General features: G+C 32.8%; 1 protein-coding gene across 1 annotated transcript in view; it reads right to left on the bottom strand.

Moving 5' to 3' along the window:
• The window catches only part of LOC117109320 (peripheral plasma membrane protein CASK-like), a 68,395-nt gene that overhangs the window by 45,662 nt on the left and 225 nt on the right, over positions 1 to 22,508 (bottom strand). Inside the window, exon 2 of the mRNA XM_033251591.1 lies at positions 20,393 to 20,492. Within this exon, the coding sequence (XP_033107482.1) occupies positions 20,393 to 20,451 (59 nt within the window). The 5' untranslated portion in view covers positions 20,452 to 20,492. The remainder of the gene's footprint in view (positions 1 to 20,392; positions 20,493 to 22,508) is intronic.

The raw sequence follows: 22,508 nt of genomic DNA on the forward strand, positions 1-22,508 counted from the left end.
CAAAAATAGTTTCCCATTTTTTTTTTGCAATTCTGAGACTTATACATGCAAAAAGTTTCAACACGTAGTAGATTAAGACAATTATTTTTTATTTTACCATAATAAAAAGTTAAACAACCTGGTAGGTAGACTTATAAATGTATAATATTAAGATACTCTATTTCACCCATAAGTGTGTGTGCACACTGTAATCTACTTCATGTGAAAATGCTTTTACAACAATCACACAATGAACTGCTTGTGACTGTGCTTTACATAATCTATGATGATTATTTTAAGTCTTATTTGTCAGTAAAAAGCTAAATAACAACCATGAAGCGACTATAATATTAAGAAACGTTATTCGATCCATTAGCATCTGTTCACACAGTAAACTTCTTCAGGCGATTATGCTTTACAGTGTCCACACAATAAACTGCTATATTGTCTTTAAAGACTGTGCTTTACACTACACAAGTTTGTATTACTGTATCATGCAAGCTACCTTGACCACTTACAATATTGCATACTGTACTTCAGGGTACACGAGTTGGAAGAAATCACTTCCACTTGGAAGAGATCTGTTTAAATGACCTTTCTTAACTAATTATAATTTGTTGTGCATGGTAACACCCATTGGCCTTGACTTCCAGGAGACGATAATACAGGGGGTTAGTAAAAACCTGCCAATATCATGAATTTCTAGCAGATGGGTTATTTTTCGGAAGATTCCTGCTTGGTTGGGGGAGTGCAGGAGCCCTTCCCAATTTCCAGAAGACTTGAGGTGGGACTTCGCAGAAGACTTGCCCCCCCACAAAACCGCATACTTTGGCAATGATAACATATATGATGATAACATTTTCAAGACAAAAATAGTTTCCCATTTTTTTTTTGCAATTCTGAGACTTATACATGCAAAAAGTTTCAACACGTAGTAGTAAACAAGATTTGTGCCCCAACACAAAATGATCATTGCTATGCTTTTCTGTATACATACAACACAAGTCTTAATAACAATGCCCTTCTTTATTGAATACAAACTATTTATGACAACAAAAGTGAATGGTGAGGCAACAGTAAGTGTAATTACAAGGTAACAAACCATAACAATGCACTGGATTCAATCTTGTTAAAATCAATATTCAACAAGAATAGAATCACAATCATAACTACAGTATGTGCTTCACTTGAATCTATTCTGCTATCTGTCAAGGTCGTCGTAGCTCAGTGACTAGGGTTAGGAAAGTACAAAGGCAGTCATCAAACTAACAGGTAGCCGCACCACCATTTGCCCGACCAGGTACTAAGCTGTTCTACTGACAACTTCCAAATCAGTCTAGTGGGGACTAGCAAAGAAGCGCTAATAAGACCCAGGGAGGCTAATCTGCTAGCCTCTAGAACTGAGAAATGGGCCTCTTCAAGCATTTTAGATGTAGTCACAGCTATTTAAGCTTTTTACATGTAGTCTCAGCTATTTTTTAGTTTTCAACCGATCACTAGCAAGTCTCACACACAAGAACATATAAGTATTTACTGTTTTGGGATTTCTGCAGATATTATTCTCCTGAAGACGATTGGAGCAACTCAATCGAAACTTCGAGATATTCTCAACCAACAACAACAGTTTTTTTCAGAACTACTGTATATACGTGGGGTACCGCAAGTATTAATATACATTTCAGAGACATTTTAGCAAAAATTATGCTGATGCCCATTGTGGTTGATGGGGTAGTAAACTGAGATTAAAACTACATTCACATCAAGTCCAGATCCACTCTAGAGCCTGGGCAAAAAATAGTGGAGTTGTTACGTTTTTTGAATGCTGCGTTCACCTCACGCATGGAAAACGGTTATTCAGGTTCAAGTACATATGCATAAATTGAATCAAACAAGCGGAACAACATCAACATGCTCATTACTGATTGGTCTTAAAAAAAAACCTACAATTTCAAGATACAAATGGCTCTCAGATCCATCACTCTGGATCCAGAGTCTGGATTCGCAATCGCATAAATTTGAACTATCCTATTCTTTACCACTGAGCCAATTTTTATCATGACTTTTTGTCCGGCAAGGAACTGGACTTTGGTGTGAATGTAGCTTTATTTTTTTTTGTATATTCCAACTGTCATCCGGTTGCATCTTTAAAAAAAAAAAAAACTACTTGGGAAGGGGTTCACATCCGTACCCACAAGAAGAACAGATTAACAAGGGTTCGAAGTTCACGACAGCACGACAGCAATTGCTGTAGAAACGGCAAATCCCAGGATTGACAGCAAGCTTTTAGCTGTCGAGTTGCTTAACCCAGGCTAGGCCTAACAACTGATTTTACCCTTAAAAACAATAAAAACTGTTGATTGTTGCTGTAAAAGCCATAGCCTACAGCAACTTCTTCCTGATGGAGCATTTTGAGGAAATTCAAACCCTGTTAACATTCTCCATAATGTGATTGTCCAATCATCTATGATAAATGCAGCAATAGCAGTCATCACACTATTGAGAAAACCTAAAGCTATTATTAGAGCTGTCTTGGGTATTGAATGCTAATAGATACTGCAAATGAACTAACTGAATTACGTGTTGACCTTGTTGACCTTGTCAACCTTGTGCCCACTGCCTTTAAAACTTTCTATTATTTTACGAGGGATGTCCTTTTCTACTGTTGGAGGGAAATGGCATAATGTTGAGATCAGTATAATAGTACCAAACAATTCTGGAAATGTAAATTGTTGTTTATTTTATTTATTCAGTTGAAGAATGAAGTACTGTATGTCGAGTACAGAAAGAAAAACTGTTAATTTTTTTCCTCTGCATTTCTTCCTGTCTCTACAGTATATCTCTAAATATTACCATCCATGTACATTGTCCATCAGCCATCCACCATCCATCCATCAATCAATCAATCATGCATTGATTATCCATCCATCCACCCACACCCACCCATTATCATAGTTATTTAATTCAATGCTAAACTTAACCCTCCTCAGGTTTCCATTTTACTTCTTTACTAGCATTTCTAGTCATTTTTTTTTTTTACCTTTTCATTCATCAATTATCCATCAATTCTATCCACCCACCATCCGATCATTATTATCGTTATTTAATCCAATGTTAAATGTAGTCCTCCTCATGTTTCCATTCTTCTTTCTTCACTGGCATTTCTTCCCATTTTTACCCAATCATCCATTAATTATCCATCAATCATCCCTCAATCTACCCACACACCTACCAATCACTATTACCATTATTTAATCTAGTGCTCAAGGTAGTCATCCTCATGATGTTTCTAATCTATTTTTTTCACTGGTGTTTCTTCCACATTTTTTACCCACATCACATCATTTTTTCTATTTTCTTTTGTATTCTAGGTTGTAATGTATTTCTGATGTAGTGGATAGTTTCTCTTCTCTACAGACTGAGTTTATTGACTGCCGTCCCACAGGTTATGAAACTGGCACACAAAGTAATTGTAACTGACATTTACAACAAGACTGTAACTGAGTAAACTTAAACAAAATATTCAGAGATATATCCCACACTATGAATTATGTATACCAACAAATCCGGCAGGCTTCGCTCACTTCAAACCTGAAGACAATCGATTTAATTATAGAGTGTCTTTCATTATTAATTCAATGTTTGTAGAAGAGAAAGAATTTCTAAGAAGTTCCATCATTTATTTAAACATCCTGCTATAGTATTATTATACTAACTGTTAATTAACATTACATCTATGTTTATCTACAGTATCCTACGTTATCTTCTTTTTGCTGCTTTCATTATTATTAACCTTCTCCTTAACACAATCTCATGCAGTATGTTGTTAAGCCTACTGTACTATTAGTATTAAATTTGTTTAACATTAACATATATTTTTAATATAGTTGATCTGTATCTCATACGTTTATACACCACATCTAGATGTACTTTGTACTGTAGTATCTACAAACATAGTTATATAAACAAATAGATAATAAATGCAGTGCTCGAAAAGGAACATGTACAGTAATAATCGTATCAAGCATAGCTCATCAACAAAAAGTCCCTTTATTTCATTATATGAATAAAAGTGTCTCTGGCGGTAGTTCCACTACTGTATATGTGAGCATATGTGAGAGTTCTTATACACATCTAGATGTGTATAAGAGACAGAGTCACAGCTATTTAAGCTTTTTACATGTAGTCTCAGCTATTTTTTAGTTTTCAACCGATCACTAGCAAGTCTCACACACAAGAACATATAAGTATTTACTGTTTTGGGATTTCTGCAGATATTATTCTCCTGAAAACGATTGGAGCAACTCAATCGAAACTTCGAGATATTCTCAACCAACAACAACAGTTTTTTTCAGAACTACTGTATATACGTGGGGTACCGCAAGTATTAATATACATTTCAGAGACATTTTAGCAAAAATTATGCTGATGCCCATTGTGGTTGATGGGGTAGTAAACTGAGATTAAAACTACATTCACATCAAGTCCAGATCCACTCTAGAGCCTTTGTTCTTATCTTTAGTAGAGACTTTTCTTGAAAAGTTGATTTACACGATACAAGATAATTTTATTACATGAATATTATAAAGATATTTTTCTCAACTGACAATACAGAATACACTTACATGGTCGCATGCCACTGATTTGAAGTTGCTCTATTGCAGTATAGTAACATCTGTAGTGGGAAATGTACTATAGTTTAAGTACAGACAGATGTCAGGTGCATGATATAGAGACTGTCTTGTACTGAGACTGTCTTGTACTGCGGCTGTCATGAAGTTTGATGAAAGTCTGACAAATTATTTTTCCACATTTTAAACAAGATATATTCTGCGGGACCAGTACTTTGTATAAACTTCCCTCTGTATAAATCACAATTTGTATATACCACAAAGAATGGGCGCTACACTATATGCCATATATCATTGAGGTGCAATGCTAATAATTCATGTTGAAGTTGAGAAAAAACAACAGTACAAGTATATAAATTACTTGTTCTTGTTTATTTATGAGCTGAGTATCTTTCAGCAGTGATTAAGTCCACTTCTGATGTAGTAGTCTACCAACCTTTTGCTTTGCTTATAGGACGATTCATAACATTATCGTTTTGAAAAATCAATTGAACTGAAATCAGCTAGCGAGACAACAAAAACAGTGAGTTTATGATTGATACTGTGTTTTAGTATAATGTAAGCAAATATTACCTTGGGCCCTCGAGAGAATTCATGGCACCAGGAAGAATACATAAAATGTGTAGTAAATTGAATACATTAATTTATTCGTGGTGTCACAAAGAATAAATTAAATGAATGTGTAGAAAATAGAATAGATTATTATGAATATTATAAATGTAGATTCAATTAAAAAAAAAATAGACTGTACATAAAACACAGTGCAAGTAGTGGCCATACAGAAAAATATAATAAATTGGTAAGGAATACTACGGTATGGAATAATGCACTGGGGTATTTATTTATTTATTTTACTTATTTTTTATAAATTTGGCATGTTCATACTGTATACAAAGACACATAAAAATGAAGATAAAAAAAGACAGATTATCGGCATGCCAAGAGAGAATAATGGGCTAAAAGTCTGACACCAGGGTGAATTCTCTCTAAACCGCTACCCTGTACAAAAACAATGAAAACAAGAATTTAATAAGATTTTTTACTAGTATGGAATAAAGCGGGGTAGGATAAATTAGCTGGGTAGATCAAAATCATGTTGGATTCAGCAAGGGAGTAACACATCTGTTTTCACAAGGTGGTGGAGGATGCAGAGGGTGTCTGAGGTACTCTAATGATCCACTAACTAGAAATTCTATTATAAAATAGGATGGAACAATCATACTGTTGGGGTAGTTTCACGGGATTTCTTAGTTCAGTATACAGCTGTAATAATACAGAGCTGTTGGAAGAGTGTGTTACTGAACACTGTGCAATAGTTATCTTCATACCATTGATTTATATTCTGAATAGGATTCCGAATCACAAATCAGGAATCACAACGTCTACTCACAATATTAGGTCCTTCCTATTAACTGTAGAGTACATAGAGTAAAAAACCTGATTTCACATTTTACCTCAATTTACAATCGATCGATGCACATAACAATGTGCTGTTTTAATGTGACGACAGCACTTCCAAGATAGTATAATGCTAATGAATAACCTGACATGCACTCTATATTAAAGTTGACAAGACAATACTGACTGTCAAAAAACATTCTCTGAAAAGTCTGTACAGTAGGAACTGGATAGGTTGATTGTAAGCATAATAGTACCTGTAGGTGGATTCAATGGGATGCCAAGCTGGTATATGCCCCCTACATTTTTTTTTAAATAAAAATAAATTCAAAAGTAAGTCTGTGAGTGCCATTTCTGGTTTTCCAGATATGCCATTGTCTTAAAATTTTGCTCAGCCTCAACTGTGGTGATGTACAGTACTATAGACCTTCCATCTGCAAAACTAAAAGTCCCTTCCTGACCTCCCTCCCCCCTCCCCATATTTTGAATTCTTGGTGCTTACATACTGTAGTAAGTTGATGAGCTTGTGAATATTAGCGATGGATATTAGAAGTGTAGGGAGTGGATATGTAGTAAATAGTAGAGAGCGGACGAGTGGGTAGTGGTAGGAAGGCAGGTAGTTGCTGGTAAATTATAGGGAATAGATTGGGTATTAATGCACATGATACTAACTTGAATGCTATTAATAAACCTTATTAAACATCAGTTAAAAAGCTGAATTCTAAGTAAAAGTTCTGATTAATTAAAAAAATTTCAAGGCCAATACTAATTCTTTTCTGAAAAAAAAAACCCAAACAGGCACCTCAAAACTATTATACTACAGGGAATTTCATTACTTGTGTACAGGGTTTCAACATTGTATAGATATTGTAGGATGAAAAAAAATCTCCAAAATTTAATAATTAATCAATGTTCATGAATGAACACAATTTGTTATTACTTAACAGTATACAGTATTTCAAACATGATAATCAATCCTGTTGCAACCATGAGATTTTCTTTGTATGGTTCATCAAAACCTTCTTTTAAACATCTTTAACAAAAGCCATCCCCTTCTCTTGCATAAACGATTTAAAAGATGAGGAAATACATGCCAAAATGCTTCCCATCCAGGAATTTACACAGACCCCCACAAGAGTAGTTCCTGTACAGTAGATCCTATCAGCATGCCTTATTGTAGGTACCTCCTGGACCTCGAAAACCACCCTTAACCAGTTGCCTTAAGTTACCTACGGTAACTGCTCTACATTGCTTCCCTAACTGTTAGATTTTTAATAACATTAATTGAAATATATGATGTAAGTATAGTATATATGATTAAAGACTTTGTTATATTTGTTAAATTTCTTTTTAGAGTAGCTTATAATTAAAAAATAACTATTAATGCCTTAATTTAAAGGCCTAATTTTATAGTTCTAGAAGCTTTATGTGCAACATAGATTTGAAACTTAATTGAATTTCCAGAGATATAAATAAATTGCCATAATAAATACCAGGATTTAAGGTACATTAGAATGCAGATGTGGATTACTGTAGGTCTGCAAGTTCAGGTTCGATTCATCCAGATACTGCAATTCAGGTCATGTTAAGTTTATGCACAACTCTAATACATAATACTCATTATTGTTGTCTTTTTTTTTTAATTATTGATATAAGAATGATTGAATTAATACACATTGTTTGTCTACGATTAATGTAATGTAAAATATATGATGAAGATTTAATTTATTTATACGATCAATCATAAAAACAAATCTGACAATATGCCTAGGTCATAAGGACAATGCACTGGAGAACAAAAATGCACAGTCACTATGATTATGAGATGTGATGCATTTTTACAATCAACATTGTTTTAACTTTCCCTTGTATCACAATACCGAGGTCAGCTTAGCTTACCATTTCTAGTTAGCAATTAGGCCAAGAAAAAACCAAGAAGTAGTTTCTTGTCCTAATATTTTGAAAAAAGGAGAATGAGGGCGCTTTTTTTTTACTCCGAGATGGCAAATCCAAGATGGCCGATGGGAAACAGATACTACTTTCTAACTTTTACCAAGTAGACACATTGAAAGCAAATAAAAGAAGCACCAGACATGAGTCATACCATAGGCCTATGTATCCCCAACCACAAACAATCGAGAGGAGAATTTTACTGATGTGAGTTAGCCAGATATTGGTAAATTTCGTAAAATAAAGAAAAAAAATTTGGTGAGGCAGAAAAAATGGATGTGCAAGTAGATGAGAAACTATATTTTTTTTATTTGACCTTACATAATTGTGTATCATCTGGGATAGGGTGAGAGCACAAGCAAGGTTGTGCATGCTGGTTAAATTTATACTGATTTAATGAAATGAACAAAAATTTCAGTGTCATTAAATTTATTGTTTCTGTACTGTACATATTTTGCTCATATTAACTTTGCATTGTTCATGTTACAAGGGCCTCTCTGCATCAACTTTGCTGTAAAAGTTACCCTCTTAAAAGAAAGTTGAATAAAACAATAACATAAATACACAAATATATTGGATTCCAATATTGTATATATTCCAGATGACCATTAAGTCTGCAGTGCACTACATGGATTCCTGATATAGCCTTTTAAAAAAACAATCTTATACTTTCATTTTTAAGTGGATGAAAAGCACTTGTAAAATCTCACTCGTGAGATTTTTCCATGTAAAAGAAAAACAAGCAAATTAATCTGGGTAAGAATTTCAATTTAACTTCCCCATTATAATTATAATATCCTGCAATTGTTCTGAAAGCTGAGACTAAAACCCGATACAAGACATTTAAAAAAAACTTTTCAATCATTCTTGTGGGCGGATGGTTTTTTTATCCTACTTGGAAGGCTTTTGAATAATATGTAGATAGAGATTGTTCCCTTGAGATGGAGCATTAACTATTAATTTTATTCTCCAGAAAATTTAAATGATATCAACTTTTTATATAATCTTTATAATATTCAAAATGTTTCTGGCAATATGATGGTCTAATAACCATCCCACACATCTCTCATATTGATTTTTTATTCATTTCTTAGGAATATTTAATATCTGCCTAGTATTTGAATTTTTTCAAGAAGACAAACTCTAAATATAATAAACATAAATGGAGATAAAGGCACATTTACATTTCAAATTTTAAATAAAGATTTATAAATGACTTAATATTGCTTTTATTTAAATTTAAGTGAATCATATTTTGGATACTGCAGTCTGTATGTAGACAGTACTCAGCAAATTAATAAACTTTTTTTAAACATTTTTTATATTTCTTATTATTTTATTTACACACATTTTTATACTAAAGCAATTTCTGCTCCCTTTATTTTTAATACTGTACAATTCTATCACCTGCAGTGTAAACCTACTAAACTACAGTACTGTAGGTGGTATGGGTTAAAATTAAGCATGTTCTTATAATTTTCAATGTTAAGTGTATTTAAGTATTTTCACAACCAATAATTCCACTTCAAGGTAGACATTACATTGTATAATTATAATTTGTTTGTGTTTAATTTTTCTTAAATTCTGCAAACAGAACAGTTTGCATTTGAGTTGTGTAATTTTATAGAAATTTTTTTTGTCATTGATGTATAATATTGGTGATATTGGGTGCTGTGTCACAGCGTGTATGGTGTTAGACTCGTGAGATCCAAAGATCGAGACCGACACTTAAGGCATTGCTTGTGTCCTTGGGCAAGACGCTTTAAAAACTGGGGGGGGGGGGTCATGCTGTTAACCTGTTCGATGGTGACCCTGCTACGACTGTTCCAGTCAATAACTGTTACTAGAATTGATTATACGTGATTATTCGCTAAAGGACACTACATTAAAAAATCAACTGTGGTGTTCCGGTTTATTCATATGAACGAACGAAATTGACAACCAAGTTACAGTATAAACATTAGGCCTATATACTCACACGACCCACTCAATAGCTTTTTTTTTTTTAATTTTGGTACACTGTACAGTAGATACTGTAAAGTGTATACATCCAATATTTTTGTGAAGTTTGATGATCCAAAAATAACATCTGAATCTATTTGATTTAAAATCTTGGGAAACTGTAATTTGAAACAAAAATGGATAAAAAAAATTCCTGTGAGAAATTACATCTTAAATCTTTTATGATGAATCTTCATGGTTTGAAAATCGCTGCGGTAATCTATCTTATCATTTATGACGAATCTCCATAGCAATTTCAAACCATGAAGAATTACGAAAAGCAAAAATTCTTTCCATAAATATAAAAAGTAAATAAGAAATGAAAATTGAGATTTATCACTTACTTGTCACCTAGATATGAATGGAACTGTTAGAGGTGACATATCATGAATGGTGTATAGGGCCAACTCTTTGACATATCAAGGCCAACATGAATAATATTGGTCAAATCAATAATATTGCTTGCTAAGTTAGGTTGATTGGCAGGTTGAAATCAATTCTAACCGCAATAATGACAGACGAGTGACAGGTACAGTACAGCAGTGATTGGTAGTATAACATTCCAAAGGAGATTGAAAGTGACATCCTACGGTGTGTGTGTCCTCAGTGGCAGATAGGGGCAAGAAAGGTAATATTGTGTCTCCCTCCTCTGTTTTAAATGTAATGGAAAACCTGCCCCTTTGTTCTTTATTGAGGACCTACAATATGACAGTTGAACAAAATGTAAACTTGCATTTGTGAGACAGGCACGTACTGTTAGTAACATGTTGTGATTGGTCAGTTAAGTTTTATTAACTTTGTGTAACAGTCCACTATGGTTTGGTAGTTAAGGTTTTGTCTTTCAATCTGAGAGTTCTCAGTTTGAACTATACACATAATATGACTACAAAACAAGTGTATTCCTTTCTTCATCTGTACGTTATGCAGTAGAACGCAACATTAGTTCCTTTTTCATCTTATAAAGCAAAGCAGAGGAATGTTTCACTTGACTAGGTTTGATTGACATCTTATGAACCCTACTTTAAGATATTATTTTTAGTTAAATCTGGAAAATCCTTTAAAAATTCAATAAAATTATAAAATAATTCATTTGAATTCTTTGTTTTGGGGATTTTTTTTTTTGTGCTTCTGTAGTTGATTGACTTGATTTTGATTACTTTGTCCTTGGAAAGCAATAAATGTAAACAAACAGTAAATTATTAACAAAGATGAGATACCAATAAAAACAATTCAATTTTCACTGATTTATGACTTTATTTGGAAAAAAAAAAACCTTAAATTGATTATAGTACCAACAAAATGTAAGAGTCTATGCAAGGAATATTAACAATATGCACATGGTAATTGGTGAGAAAAAATATTTCTTTCATGTTCTAATTTTCAATTCAATTCAAATCTAATACTTAACTCTGTTCATTGTTCACTACTGTAGCCTAAAAGATTAAAATGTATACTTTATTTAGGATTACAGGTTGAAAACAAACCAAATTGATAAAGCAGCAGTTCCTGTTTCTATCTCATTATTCTGTTTTTAATTTGAAATGAGGCAAAAGGAGAAATGTTCCACTTGACTGGGTTCAAATCAGAATTATACAATCTAAATGAAGGATTAATACTGTGAGGATTAATTTGCTATTTTGGGAATACTGTAGCAATTGATACATTTTAATAAATTAAAAAGAACCAGGTGGAATTATGCTGTAGTTGAATAGATTAAGCACCTAAATTCACCTCTAATTATTGATCTAGGATGCAATATACAGCTGAACTAATAATACAAATATACTATTAATCAATGCAACAAAGACAAACAATAGCACACTCTCGTATCACACACGCTGATGAATGTCATCACTTTCCCAATTGCTACGCTTATTTTGTGTCATCTCTTCTACACATCACCAGATCAGTATGCCCATTCTGTGTCATCTCTTCTACACATCCCCAACTACTATGCTTATTCTGTGTATATTCTCTTCTACACTTTAATAGATTATACTCAAATTTTCTGTCATCTCCTCTGTAAATTCCCAATTGCTATGATTATTCTGCGTCATCTCTTCTCTACACATCAGCACATCAGAAGTGTAATGAGTGATTCAAGTGGTAGTTTTTATGACATACACTGCACAAAATCTAGATTGCAACTTGCACAAAAAATTAACAATAACATCGCTCTATAGGTGCTACAAAAGCTACACAGTCTGTGACTGTAAACTAAACTTATTTATTCTTTATTTGACAATTATTTTAGCTTTCACAGCTTGAGTGAAATGGCTTGCGCTATATTAATACTGTATACTAGAAACGTACACTCTAAAGCTACAGTATAGTATATTCTTTATGTTACATTACTTTTTGCTTGCTGTATGTCCCTTGTAGACTTGAAAGGAAACAAATAATAGATGGCTTTGCCACTGTACTACTGCCATATCAAAATCAGCTGACATATATTCAAACTTTGTGAAAGAGTATACACTATTATCATCTCATCCATTGTTATAATCTGTTATTATTTCCATAAAAATAAGGGAAAATAAATCACAAAACTGAAAAAAATAAATAAATAATAACCATCAAATTGTGAATAAATTGAAAAAAAAAATTGAATTGAAATTTATTGGATATTAAAAAGCTTTATCATGAAGAAGATAAGAATGAATTTAATTAACATGACAACTTTTATGATTTACCACTAAGAAATTCTATGTGAAAATTTAAAGATGGGATAAAAGACAACATTTTTTTTTATTGAATTATAATAAAAGTACTATTTGCGTTTAGGGGTGATTTTTTCATCATTACTGTGATTGCGACAAAACCCACATCTAATAAAATCCAGTTTCCTTCTTTGTTTAAACTATTCTATTATAATACAAATTTATGCATGTACCCTACAAAAACCTGTCGGTGATTAAATGACTCAAAGGTTGTTGACACAGCTAATGAATGTCCCAAAAAATAAACGAACCATAGGTTAATGTGATGTTGACAAACGCAAAGATATTAACTACCATGAACGAATTAGTCGCCGGGAAACCAGGGTAATCAACTCTCCTGCATTATTAAATTTCTTTAAACTTAAAGTTGCTGTCACATAAAATCATTTGTTACTTGAATGAGATGAGACCGTGGCTATCATCATCAGTAAAATCTGAGAAATTGAAATGTTACAATTTTCTACGTCATTGTTGAAAATGTATAATTCTTGACCACTCTATTCTGTATTAATTGCCTACGTATAATAGGTCGTGACCTCATAATATATCCAGACATGCCAACTAAAAACAAGATGTAGTGCACCATTAAATATCACCTAAATTATTGAAACATTTAAACATAAAAAAATAGGCCGATGGCATATCAACTAGAATTATATGCTTTAATGTGGTCATGTTAAAAAGGAGGATTTTCAGAAAAAATAAGGGAAGAATCAGAAAAGAAAATGAAAGAGTAAGGTATGAATACTAATCATTTGTCAGCTTAACTTTTAAAATATACCAGTACCTATATATCAACCGAAATGATGTTAGTACTCAAATACTTATTTACAAATGTGTTGAATGTGTTTATTAGAATGTAGGTAAAATGGCCCCTGAAAAAAACCCCACAAGGCCCCCCCCCCCACCAAAGAAAATGACTCTAAATGACAGGTAGGTAAAAATGCCCCCAATTTCTAAAATTATTAATAAAACTGGTTTTTCTTTTGGGTTATTTTTTACCAGAGTCATTTTTATCCGGGCATTTTTTGCAGGGGACTTTTCTCTGGGGCCATTTTTCTGGTGCCATTCTTTCCATACATCATTTTAATATGAACACTGTTTTCACAGAAATATGTTCATCTTGTGTGAAATTGTAATATTGTGATGCATGGTAAAGACATTAAATTTTGACAAAAAAATAATGTTACACTATGAAGTATGAACCTATAGCACATAAACAAAAATGCACAATAGACAATTGTGCACTAACAATACAAGTAGTTGTTACAGTAGATGAATCGGTGTAGAGTTTGAGTGCATAGAAAGAGCATGGTTTATGCAAACATGCATGTATTGCAAAATAGCTACACGAGTTCTCTTCGAAAAAAATCTCAGTATATGTTATTATAAGTAAGAGGTTGTTTAAACTTGAAACTTCAGTTTATTTACTTTAATTCCAAGTGCCGGGAACCAAGTAGGCATGAGCCTGAAGGGCGGCCCCCAGAAAACTTACTACTAAGAAAAAAACACCAACAAGCCAAGCAAGAACCAAGAGGAATGGATGGGTAGACTGAGTTTATTTAGGAGAATGGTACTCTGCAATCATTTCAAATTTAATTTTTTAGTTTTAAATTGGTTGAGTTGAGCATTGGCCTTAAAAGATTTAGGAAGTAAAAGCTGATATTTAGTTGAGGAACGTGAAATGAAGAGGCCTGACAAGTCGAATAAGGATGAATATATTTGAGTTAAGAATTATATAAGCCAGAGCAAACCTTTGAATGATCCACCAGGTTCTCTTGGTAGGATACTGTACATGTAGATAATGCTTGCAATTGCAATAAATAAAGAAAAAGTTAATTTGTACCAGGAAATAGAAATGATGTGAGAGACATGACCTATCTAGTATTTTTTATATTAGTACTATGTAAAATCAAATTGCATACACTGGACTAATTACAATCTTACAGATGGGCAGTGCTAGCTATGCAACAATTAGGACACGGGTAGAGCTATAATTAAGTGATGGGCAGAAAATAGGCCACCCTGGTGGAATTGGGCGTCATTGAGCCTGCCAATCTGATGTGAAGCCAGAACAGTTACATTAAAGTCTTCATTTTCTAGTATCACAATGAATGAGAGTCCCATATTTCGTTTAACTACAAAATAATATTAACCATAAATGTCAAATTTTATCTGCAAATAAATATCATGCTTTTGTTTCTGTTGACAAAGCCTTAAAAATGAGAAATGAATTTAGCAAAAGCTAGAATAGTATTTACAGTAGTATGAACTCTGCTTGCAAACTAGAAAGATTCACAGCTGGCATGCTAAGGCACGTCAAATTCAAGTGGATCTGTACTGTAGTGGCCATCATAAATAAGGGACCAGCAAGATTATTAAACAACGTATGCGGAGTTTTAATTAATTTGGTCTTTGTTCAATAGTGAAATAATGCTTGTACTCTCACACATATTTCCATGTGTTTGTAAACTTTCGAAAAAACCCCTTGCACATTAGATTCTTAATGGAACGAAAAATTATATTACTGATGAGAAATTTTAATGGAAGAATTTAAACTAGGATTAAAATTTGCTTTCACAATCAGAATATAATCTTATATGATAGCATTATCAACAAGGTATTGTTGCATACACCGTAGCTGTAAATTTGGTATGTTTAATAATATCATTTAGACTTTTGGTAAGGAAGTATTTACCCAGTCAGTTTTGTTTTGTCTCTTTTTTTTTTAATAATTTAATTAAGGTCTGATAGTAGGCTAGACTGGTCAGACCTACACAAACTGAATGAATGGTATTCATGGATAACTCCAGGACTTGAATCAGGGATTAGGATCAGAGAAGATCAGGAATTAATGGATTAACGATTAAATTAAACTTGATTGACTTAATTACTTGATCATAGTTTAAACACAACTGCTGTACTACATGAACTACATGTTTAAAATACTATGAAAACATTTAAATTCCCATCTCATTACTTTATCTAAGTGAAATGTTTTTTTTTTTCTATTTGTTTGAACTTTAGTTCCATGTACTTTGCAATGTGTTTGTGATGTATTTTTGTATATGTAGATTACTGTACTGTACGCAAATATTTTTTTTAATGTATTTTATCTCTACGTTTCAGAGGTTTTTGATTAAAAGTAAAATTTTTTTTTAATTTTCGTAAAGTACAGAATTTCAAAGAGTATAAGTCCATGCTCAAGTACTGTATAAGCCCATTCCTAACGTTAGGCTTCATTTCAGAGGCTAAAATTAATCTGAGTATAGGCCTAAGCCCATGTATAATTTTCACAACTGAAGTATAGCTGGACTGATTAAAAGTCGTGAAACAAAAAGAAAGCGTTGAAATTAAGAATTCCATCATAAAAAAATCTGATCACAAAGATAAAAATTAGATTTTACCATTAGTACTGTACTGTATCTTTAAACTACTGTCATTTGGTATAGTACTAGTAATATAATTTGGACATTATTTATTTATTTATTTATTTATTCTTTCTTTATACTGCAGGCACTTTCAGTACTAGTGCACTGATTTTCAAAGTGGTACAGTAGATATCTTATAAACAGGATACTATAAAAGGAATCAAATTTATAAATAAAAAATATAAACAAACATAAAAACAAAAATCAGTCATAGAGAAAATTCAATGCAAATCTTGTGTAATAAGGAAATTTTTAAATGTATGAATTTGGTATAGTACTAGTAATATAATTTGGACATTAAATTGGATGCCTAGCATACCTATCTATTTGATTAATACCAACGCCAGTTTATGGAGAGATAAAAGCTTATATTTTACTGCAGTGCCAACTAAATGATATGATCTGTTCAGTCGCCCTAATTAATTAATGCAATACATACGTCTCATTTTTGGTTAAAGACTGTTAGTGACCGCTTTATTGCTGTAAATCTAGACGTCATATAATTTCTTTGATGTGCTATCAAACAAAATAACAAAATATAATAATTATAATTTCAACATACTGAAACTTGACGCAGGGTACCCGGAACGCCGCCCTCAGCGGCGTGTGCGAAGCGCAACTCATAGTCAGAAGTAGAACGTGAAATTTTGATACGGTTTTGTAGTCAGATTTGCGAGAAAAACTTCAGCTTCCCGTATTTCTCGACTGAGACGTTAGTGGCAGCTGTAATTTGTATGGCAAGGAGATGGAGCTACCCTTAATTCGTATTGAGGGAATTTATGCCCACAAACCTTGTAGTTATTAATAGTTTGGTTATAATAGAAAATTTTAATTTTTTGGTGACATCACACTCACAATATAGTTAGCATGCAGTCAATGTTAAAAGTTGTTACCACAGTACTATGTATTCAGAATGATCAGAATGCAGATGATGACAATATTGCCTAGTGTAGAGTAGCTAAATTGAAATTGACTGAGCATGTGGTAAACTCAGGTTATTTCACAATAACTACCTTTAACCTTGTTTATTACTAATGACTGTAACATGTTAGCACAATAGCTATTATGCAAATACTGTATATTGAGAAACAATCTGTATTGTTTAGATGCATTGTGAAACAGACTGCATGCCCAGAATCAGGTTACTGTATTATTAAATTATGAAGGAATTACACAATATTGTAGTGTCAAAAAACCGAGAATGCCCATATATAGACATGATGTGGCTATATATGGTCATGCTCATGTGATGTCATTATGACCATATTTAGGCATGTCACATGCTTTTTTTTCTAATAAAATTTGATAGATACTGTACTTATGAAAATTTGACAAGTTAATGTAAGTTTGAGTTTTTTTTAAATGTCTATGATATGGTATATACAGTAATAATACGGACTATAATACTACAGTAATAGTTAGTCTTTCAATTGACCCTGCCTTACTGAAAAGTGAACTTATCATTTCCACATTAAACCCATCAACACTCAGCCTTCATACAAATTCATCCTGAGTCCATTTGTAATGCCAGTATTTCTATAATTGTTTTGTTATCATAAATTGTATACTTCTGGCCCTTCAATTGAATTGAGATGAAAAGTTTTTTTATATTTTTTTCCTCCGATGCAAGTGACTCACAGTCAGTGTAAAGTACAGGATGGAAGCGATAATGTGAATTAAACTTCATTGCATTGTCCACACTTTAAAATTGTATTTGACAAAAAAACTGTTGTATGCCCATATATAGTCACGATATGCCTATATATGGTCATGATGTGATGTCATCATGACCATATTTAGGCGTGTCACATGGTTTTGTCAAATAAAATTTGATAGTCTGGACAGGGTTTAAGAGAGTGAAGAAGTGAACAAAATATATCTTGACATAAAAGAATAAACATGGATACTGGAATTGCCACAGCACCATATAAAATCAATCAATCAATTAATAAAGAAATCAATCAATCAATCAATCAATTATTCAGTCAATAAAAAACACAATAGCGTTTACTGAAAATTACAGTACAGGATGATAGTGATATTGTGACTTAAATCTCACTGTTGCATTATCTACACTATAAAATTTTATTTGACAAAAAACTGTTAGTGTGGGATCAAACTTAGAGCAAAGTAATCATTTTTTTTCCAAAAGACCAAAAAGCCCAAATTCAATAAAAAAAAAAAAACTTAATATTTTTTATTTTATTTTATTTAATTACTATTAAATCCCATCCATGGTATCAGATTACATATTGTATGTGTAACCATCAGTACAAGTTTAAGCGACAGAAAATTATTTAAAAGATGAATAACAAAAATAATAAATGTCAACAGCAATATTTCTCATTAATAATGTAATTGTATTTGTTTGACCAATTGGTCATGTGTTCAATTTTCTTGTATTTCATTGCACCTACTCTACCTCACCTATTTTCTTAAGCCTTGTATAAAATCAATAGAATTTATAGTGGACCTATCCAGGTAAGTATTCATGAAATAGACTTTGTGTTTGTGGCATTAAATATTAAATTGAATTTTAAATTTTCAATGACATACTTAATCCAACAATGTATTTCAAATCAAATTATGCAATGGTATGAATACACAATTCAGACTTCTAAATTTGGAAAGGAGCTGTGCCCTTGTGTTTGCCTTCAATTTAAGGGTTCTTGGTTCAAGCCTTGCTGAATCATTTTTTTTTACACCTAAAGAAGGTGCACTACTACTGCATGTGACTCATTTGTATAGAACATCACATAGATTAGCCGCAAATCGTGAGTCACATTCTGTTGGATAATTATGAAATGAAGTTTTTAACGATGACACAAGTTTGAAACATCAGAAATTCTGTGGTATAGTACCAGGGAACAAACCCAAATCCTGGAATAACAATATGTGTGCCAAACCAAATTATTGCAATCTGATGAACTGCCAACAATAATCGATGTTTTAAAATTAAACTTAATAACAGGTGAACAAAATTACTTAAGTAACATACTGTTCGTGTAAAGTTGGTGCAGTGTACAGGTTGGTGGTTTAAAATAATATAAAATACACACAAAAAAAGTTAAACTGCAAGTGATTTGTGAAAATTGCAAATTAAATAATCATATCACTAAAACTGGTTTCATGAGATTTAGTTTATACAGTATTTAAGAATCACCAATTATTTACAATAATATGTAAATAAGTCTTACCAATAGAAAGTTTTATAGCATAAATAAATCAAAGTCCATTGATTTAGAGTGTACTACTCTTTGTCTCAAAAGATTTTCAAAAACAGTGTAAAGCAATAACATAATTTAATAAGGATAAGGAACATTAAGACTGTGACTGCCTTAATATTGCAAGCTATAAAAATTATAAAGCCTCTGCAGTCACCGTGTCTTATTTCTGTAATTCCAGATATTGACTGACCAAGGAAAATAAATATTACATGCAAAGTTCAAGTTATGTGGACATCTGGATTGAAATTATCATTTGGATGTCTCGATACTTGGGACGTGGAGCCGTATTCAGTTGTGACAAAAATCATGATTGAGCGTCACAATTGGGTTCCAAAGGTTGCTGGCTCAAAGCATGTATTAGTCCCTATTTCTTTTTGCTCCACTTCACGCTATAATGAATACTAGTCTCCCTCAAAAGAAAGACACCCTCCAATTAAGGGCCACCTCCAATCAAAGACCATTATTCTGTGGTCCCAAATTAACAAATTTATTTTATATTTATTATTCTAATGAGAGACAAAAGCTGCTAAAGACCATAGAAATCCCAGTCCCAAAAGTGGTCATTAATTGGAAGGAGACCTGTACTTGCACAATGGTTAATGCAAATTCAGCAAAATCACAAAACTTGCGAGCAAGGAGGACAAAATTTTTGATGATGTTTACATTTGCATTGTGATAAACTAATGAAAATAAATGCAAGATATCTTAAGCCAATGTTCAGCAGACCTGACCTATTTTTCATCAGTGGGAAAATTAAGTGGATCTTGATTAAAACCACAATGTGACGTAGAGTGCAAGACAGATTGTATTCACTGATGGTTTGCGCAGCCACCAAGGAAGAGCAGACAGTGTCAACACCTCAAAAACAGAGGATTTGTCAGCTGACGCAGCGTGTGCCCAGTTTTACAACGCTAAACAACCACTCTCAACAAATGAGTTCCATTTCAAAGTTATATTTTTATCACATTTTATATCGATGCTAAGAACAAGAAAATAAATAAAGGAAATACTGTATATACTGATCTTAAAAGTCATAAAAATAACTAAATTAAACTCACTTTCCAATGACTTCGCATAGTTCATAAACATCGTCGAATAAAAGGTCCTCCTCGGCCATGGTACACTATCTCCCGTAGTCTCAATCCTACGAAATATTAACTGCAAAAACATAAAAAATAATTTCCTTTCTTTCAAATTTCTTTAATTAGAAGGCTATGGCAGATAGGCTAAACACACCTACTGTATTTATTTATTTATTTAGCACACACTTGCACCAAGGATTGGCAATAGCAAATATATCACTGTCCTAAGTAGGTGACAATCCCTTTTGCAAATGAACATACAATCACAATGCTTTAAATACACACACAAACTAAATCTCAATATGGGAGTTAAGTTGTTTTGGTCGTGAGAAAAAATTCTGACAGGAACTGAACCCAGGGAAGTGTGGAAAGGATTTTTTTTGTTATTTATTATCTTAAAATTTTTTATTTTTACAGGTTTTTAAAGTAAGGATATTAAGATTATTAGAGGGTTGATATCTTAAATTTAAACATTATAAAATATATTTTGTATCAATTTTCAGATACAACAAAAATAAATTGAAGGTACTGTATACAACAAAGCAATGACATTTTACAATCAACCTAGCTTTACAATAAATCAAGAACAATCTTAATATAAAATAATAAAATAAATATTTGAATTGGGAGAATCTCTAATTGTTTTTGGTTCTGCGGAAAATAAGCGATCCAACAGGATTGAACTAATTAACCTAGAATTGGAATGTGAAGACCTTATCCACCATAAACTCGAAATACAATGTGTAAATTGAGGTGGATATTTACCATGTGGAGGTATAAGAATAAACTGTTTACAAATTAATACCGTACTGTATAACCTGCCTATAAATAAGGCAAGTAACAACAATTGCAATGTAGAAACAAAAGGTTTTAGGTCCGGCCCTAAAGGGACCTGCCCAGAGGGCTGATCGGATCGTTAATTCACAGCATGCAGACTCGAGGTGTTCCACAGCTGTGGCTAAAAATAGGCAACACTGCGGTCCGTCCCTAAAGAGACCCGCCCAGTGGGCTGATTGGATCGTTGATTCACAGCATGAAGACCCATATGTTCCACAGGGAATCTTGTTGCTAAAAATAACTTGTTACATCATGCATTACAAGTGGGCGGTCTTCCTTGTGATGGGTGCGTTTGGTTGGATTGGTTGTTTTTTGGGCAAAAACTAACCTACGACATCAAGAAAGTTTAGGCAACGGCTGGCCTAGCTCGAGGTACTGTAAAGAGCAAAGCCTAGGCGCCTAGGCCTATGCCTACTAAAACTATAATTTGTTCCCTTCCCCGTCTCCCACCCCACCCCAAAAAGAAGGGGGATAAAAACCTCCTGCCCTCATCATTTTTTTTTTAAAGAGAGTGAAATCTAATAATTTTTTCTATGTGCTCTTAGCAGAGACAATAACAATAAATCAAACAGTTCACTCATTAATAATTATACATGTAGGCCTACTTACTATACTTTAAACACTTCCAATTAAATTCAAGCAAAGATTCTCATAGAAAATCTTGTCTTAACTCCAGTCCAAACTTTATTTAAAGTACACAGAGTGCAGCATATATTCTGTCTTGATAGGTTACACATAATCTAGCTAGGGACTGGGCCTAGTCCTATTCTTAGTTTAGGTTAGTCAAACAAGTCAAGATTAAACGGCTGACCTAGCTAGCACACACAAAAATCTATAGGCCTACTTCAGACTTCCATCAAAAATCATTGAAGCAAGGCAGTAAGTGCAGTTATTTATAAAATATGGATGTACAGTATAATGTTGTATTTTCAATTTGTATTTAGGGCCTAAATCATATAAAACACTATCTATAAACACACAAGACAACCAACACTTAAAAAACAATCAATCATACAGCTTGGTTGCCCTAACTAAATAATAAATATCTTGATAGACACTGTTCGCTATTCGTAATAAACAATTCGACCATCGACGATATGACAGATAGGCCTAGCTAGTAACAGACACCAACTTCTCGGTACCCTAGGCCTATCACAAACACAGCACGGATGTCCTTCAAAAGCCAGGCAATGTGATGAACTCACGTCATCTTCTTTCCCTTGATTGACTGCAAAACATTTCAGCCTGGCCTAGG

Source organism: Anneissia japonica, unplaced genomic scaffold (assembly GCF_011630105.1).
Source record: "Anneissia japonica isolate Jap-2015-1 unplaced genomic scaffold, ASM1163010v1 scaffold287761_len698747_cov189, whole genome shotgun sequence".
In the NCBI taxonomy this organism is placed as follows: Eukaryota; Metazoa; Echinodermata; class Crinoidea; order Comatulida; family Comatulidae; genus Anneissia; species Anneissia japonica.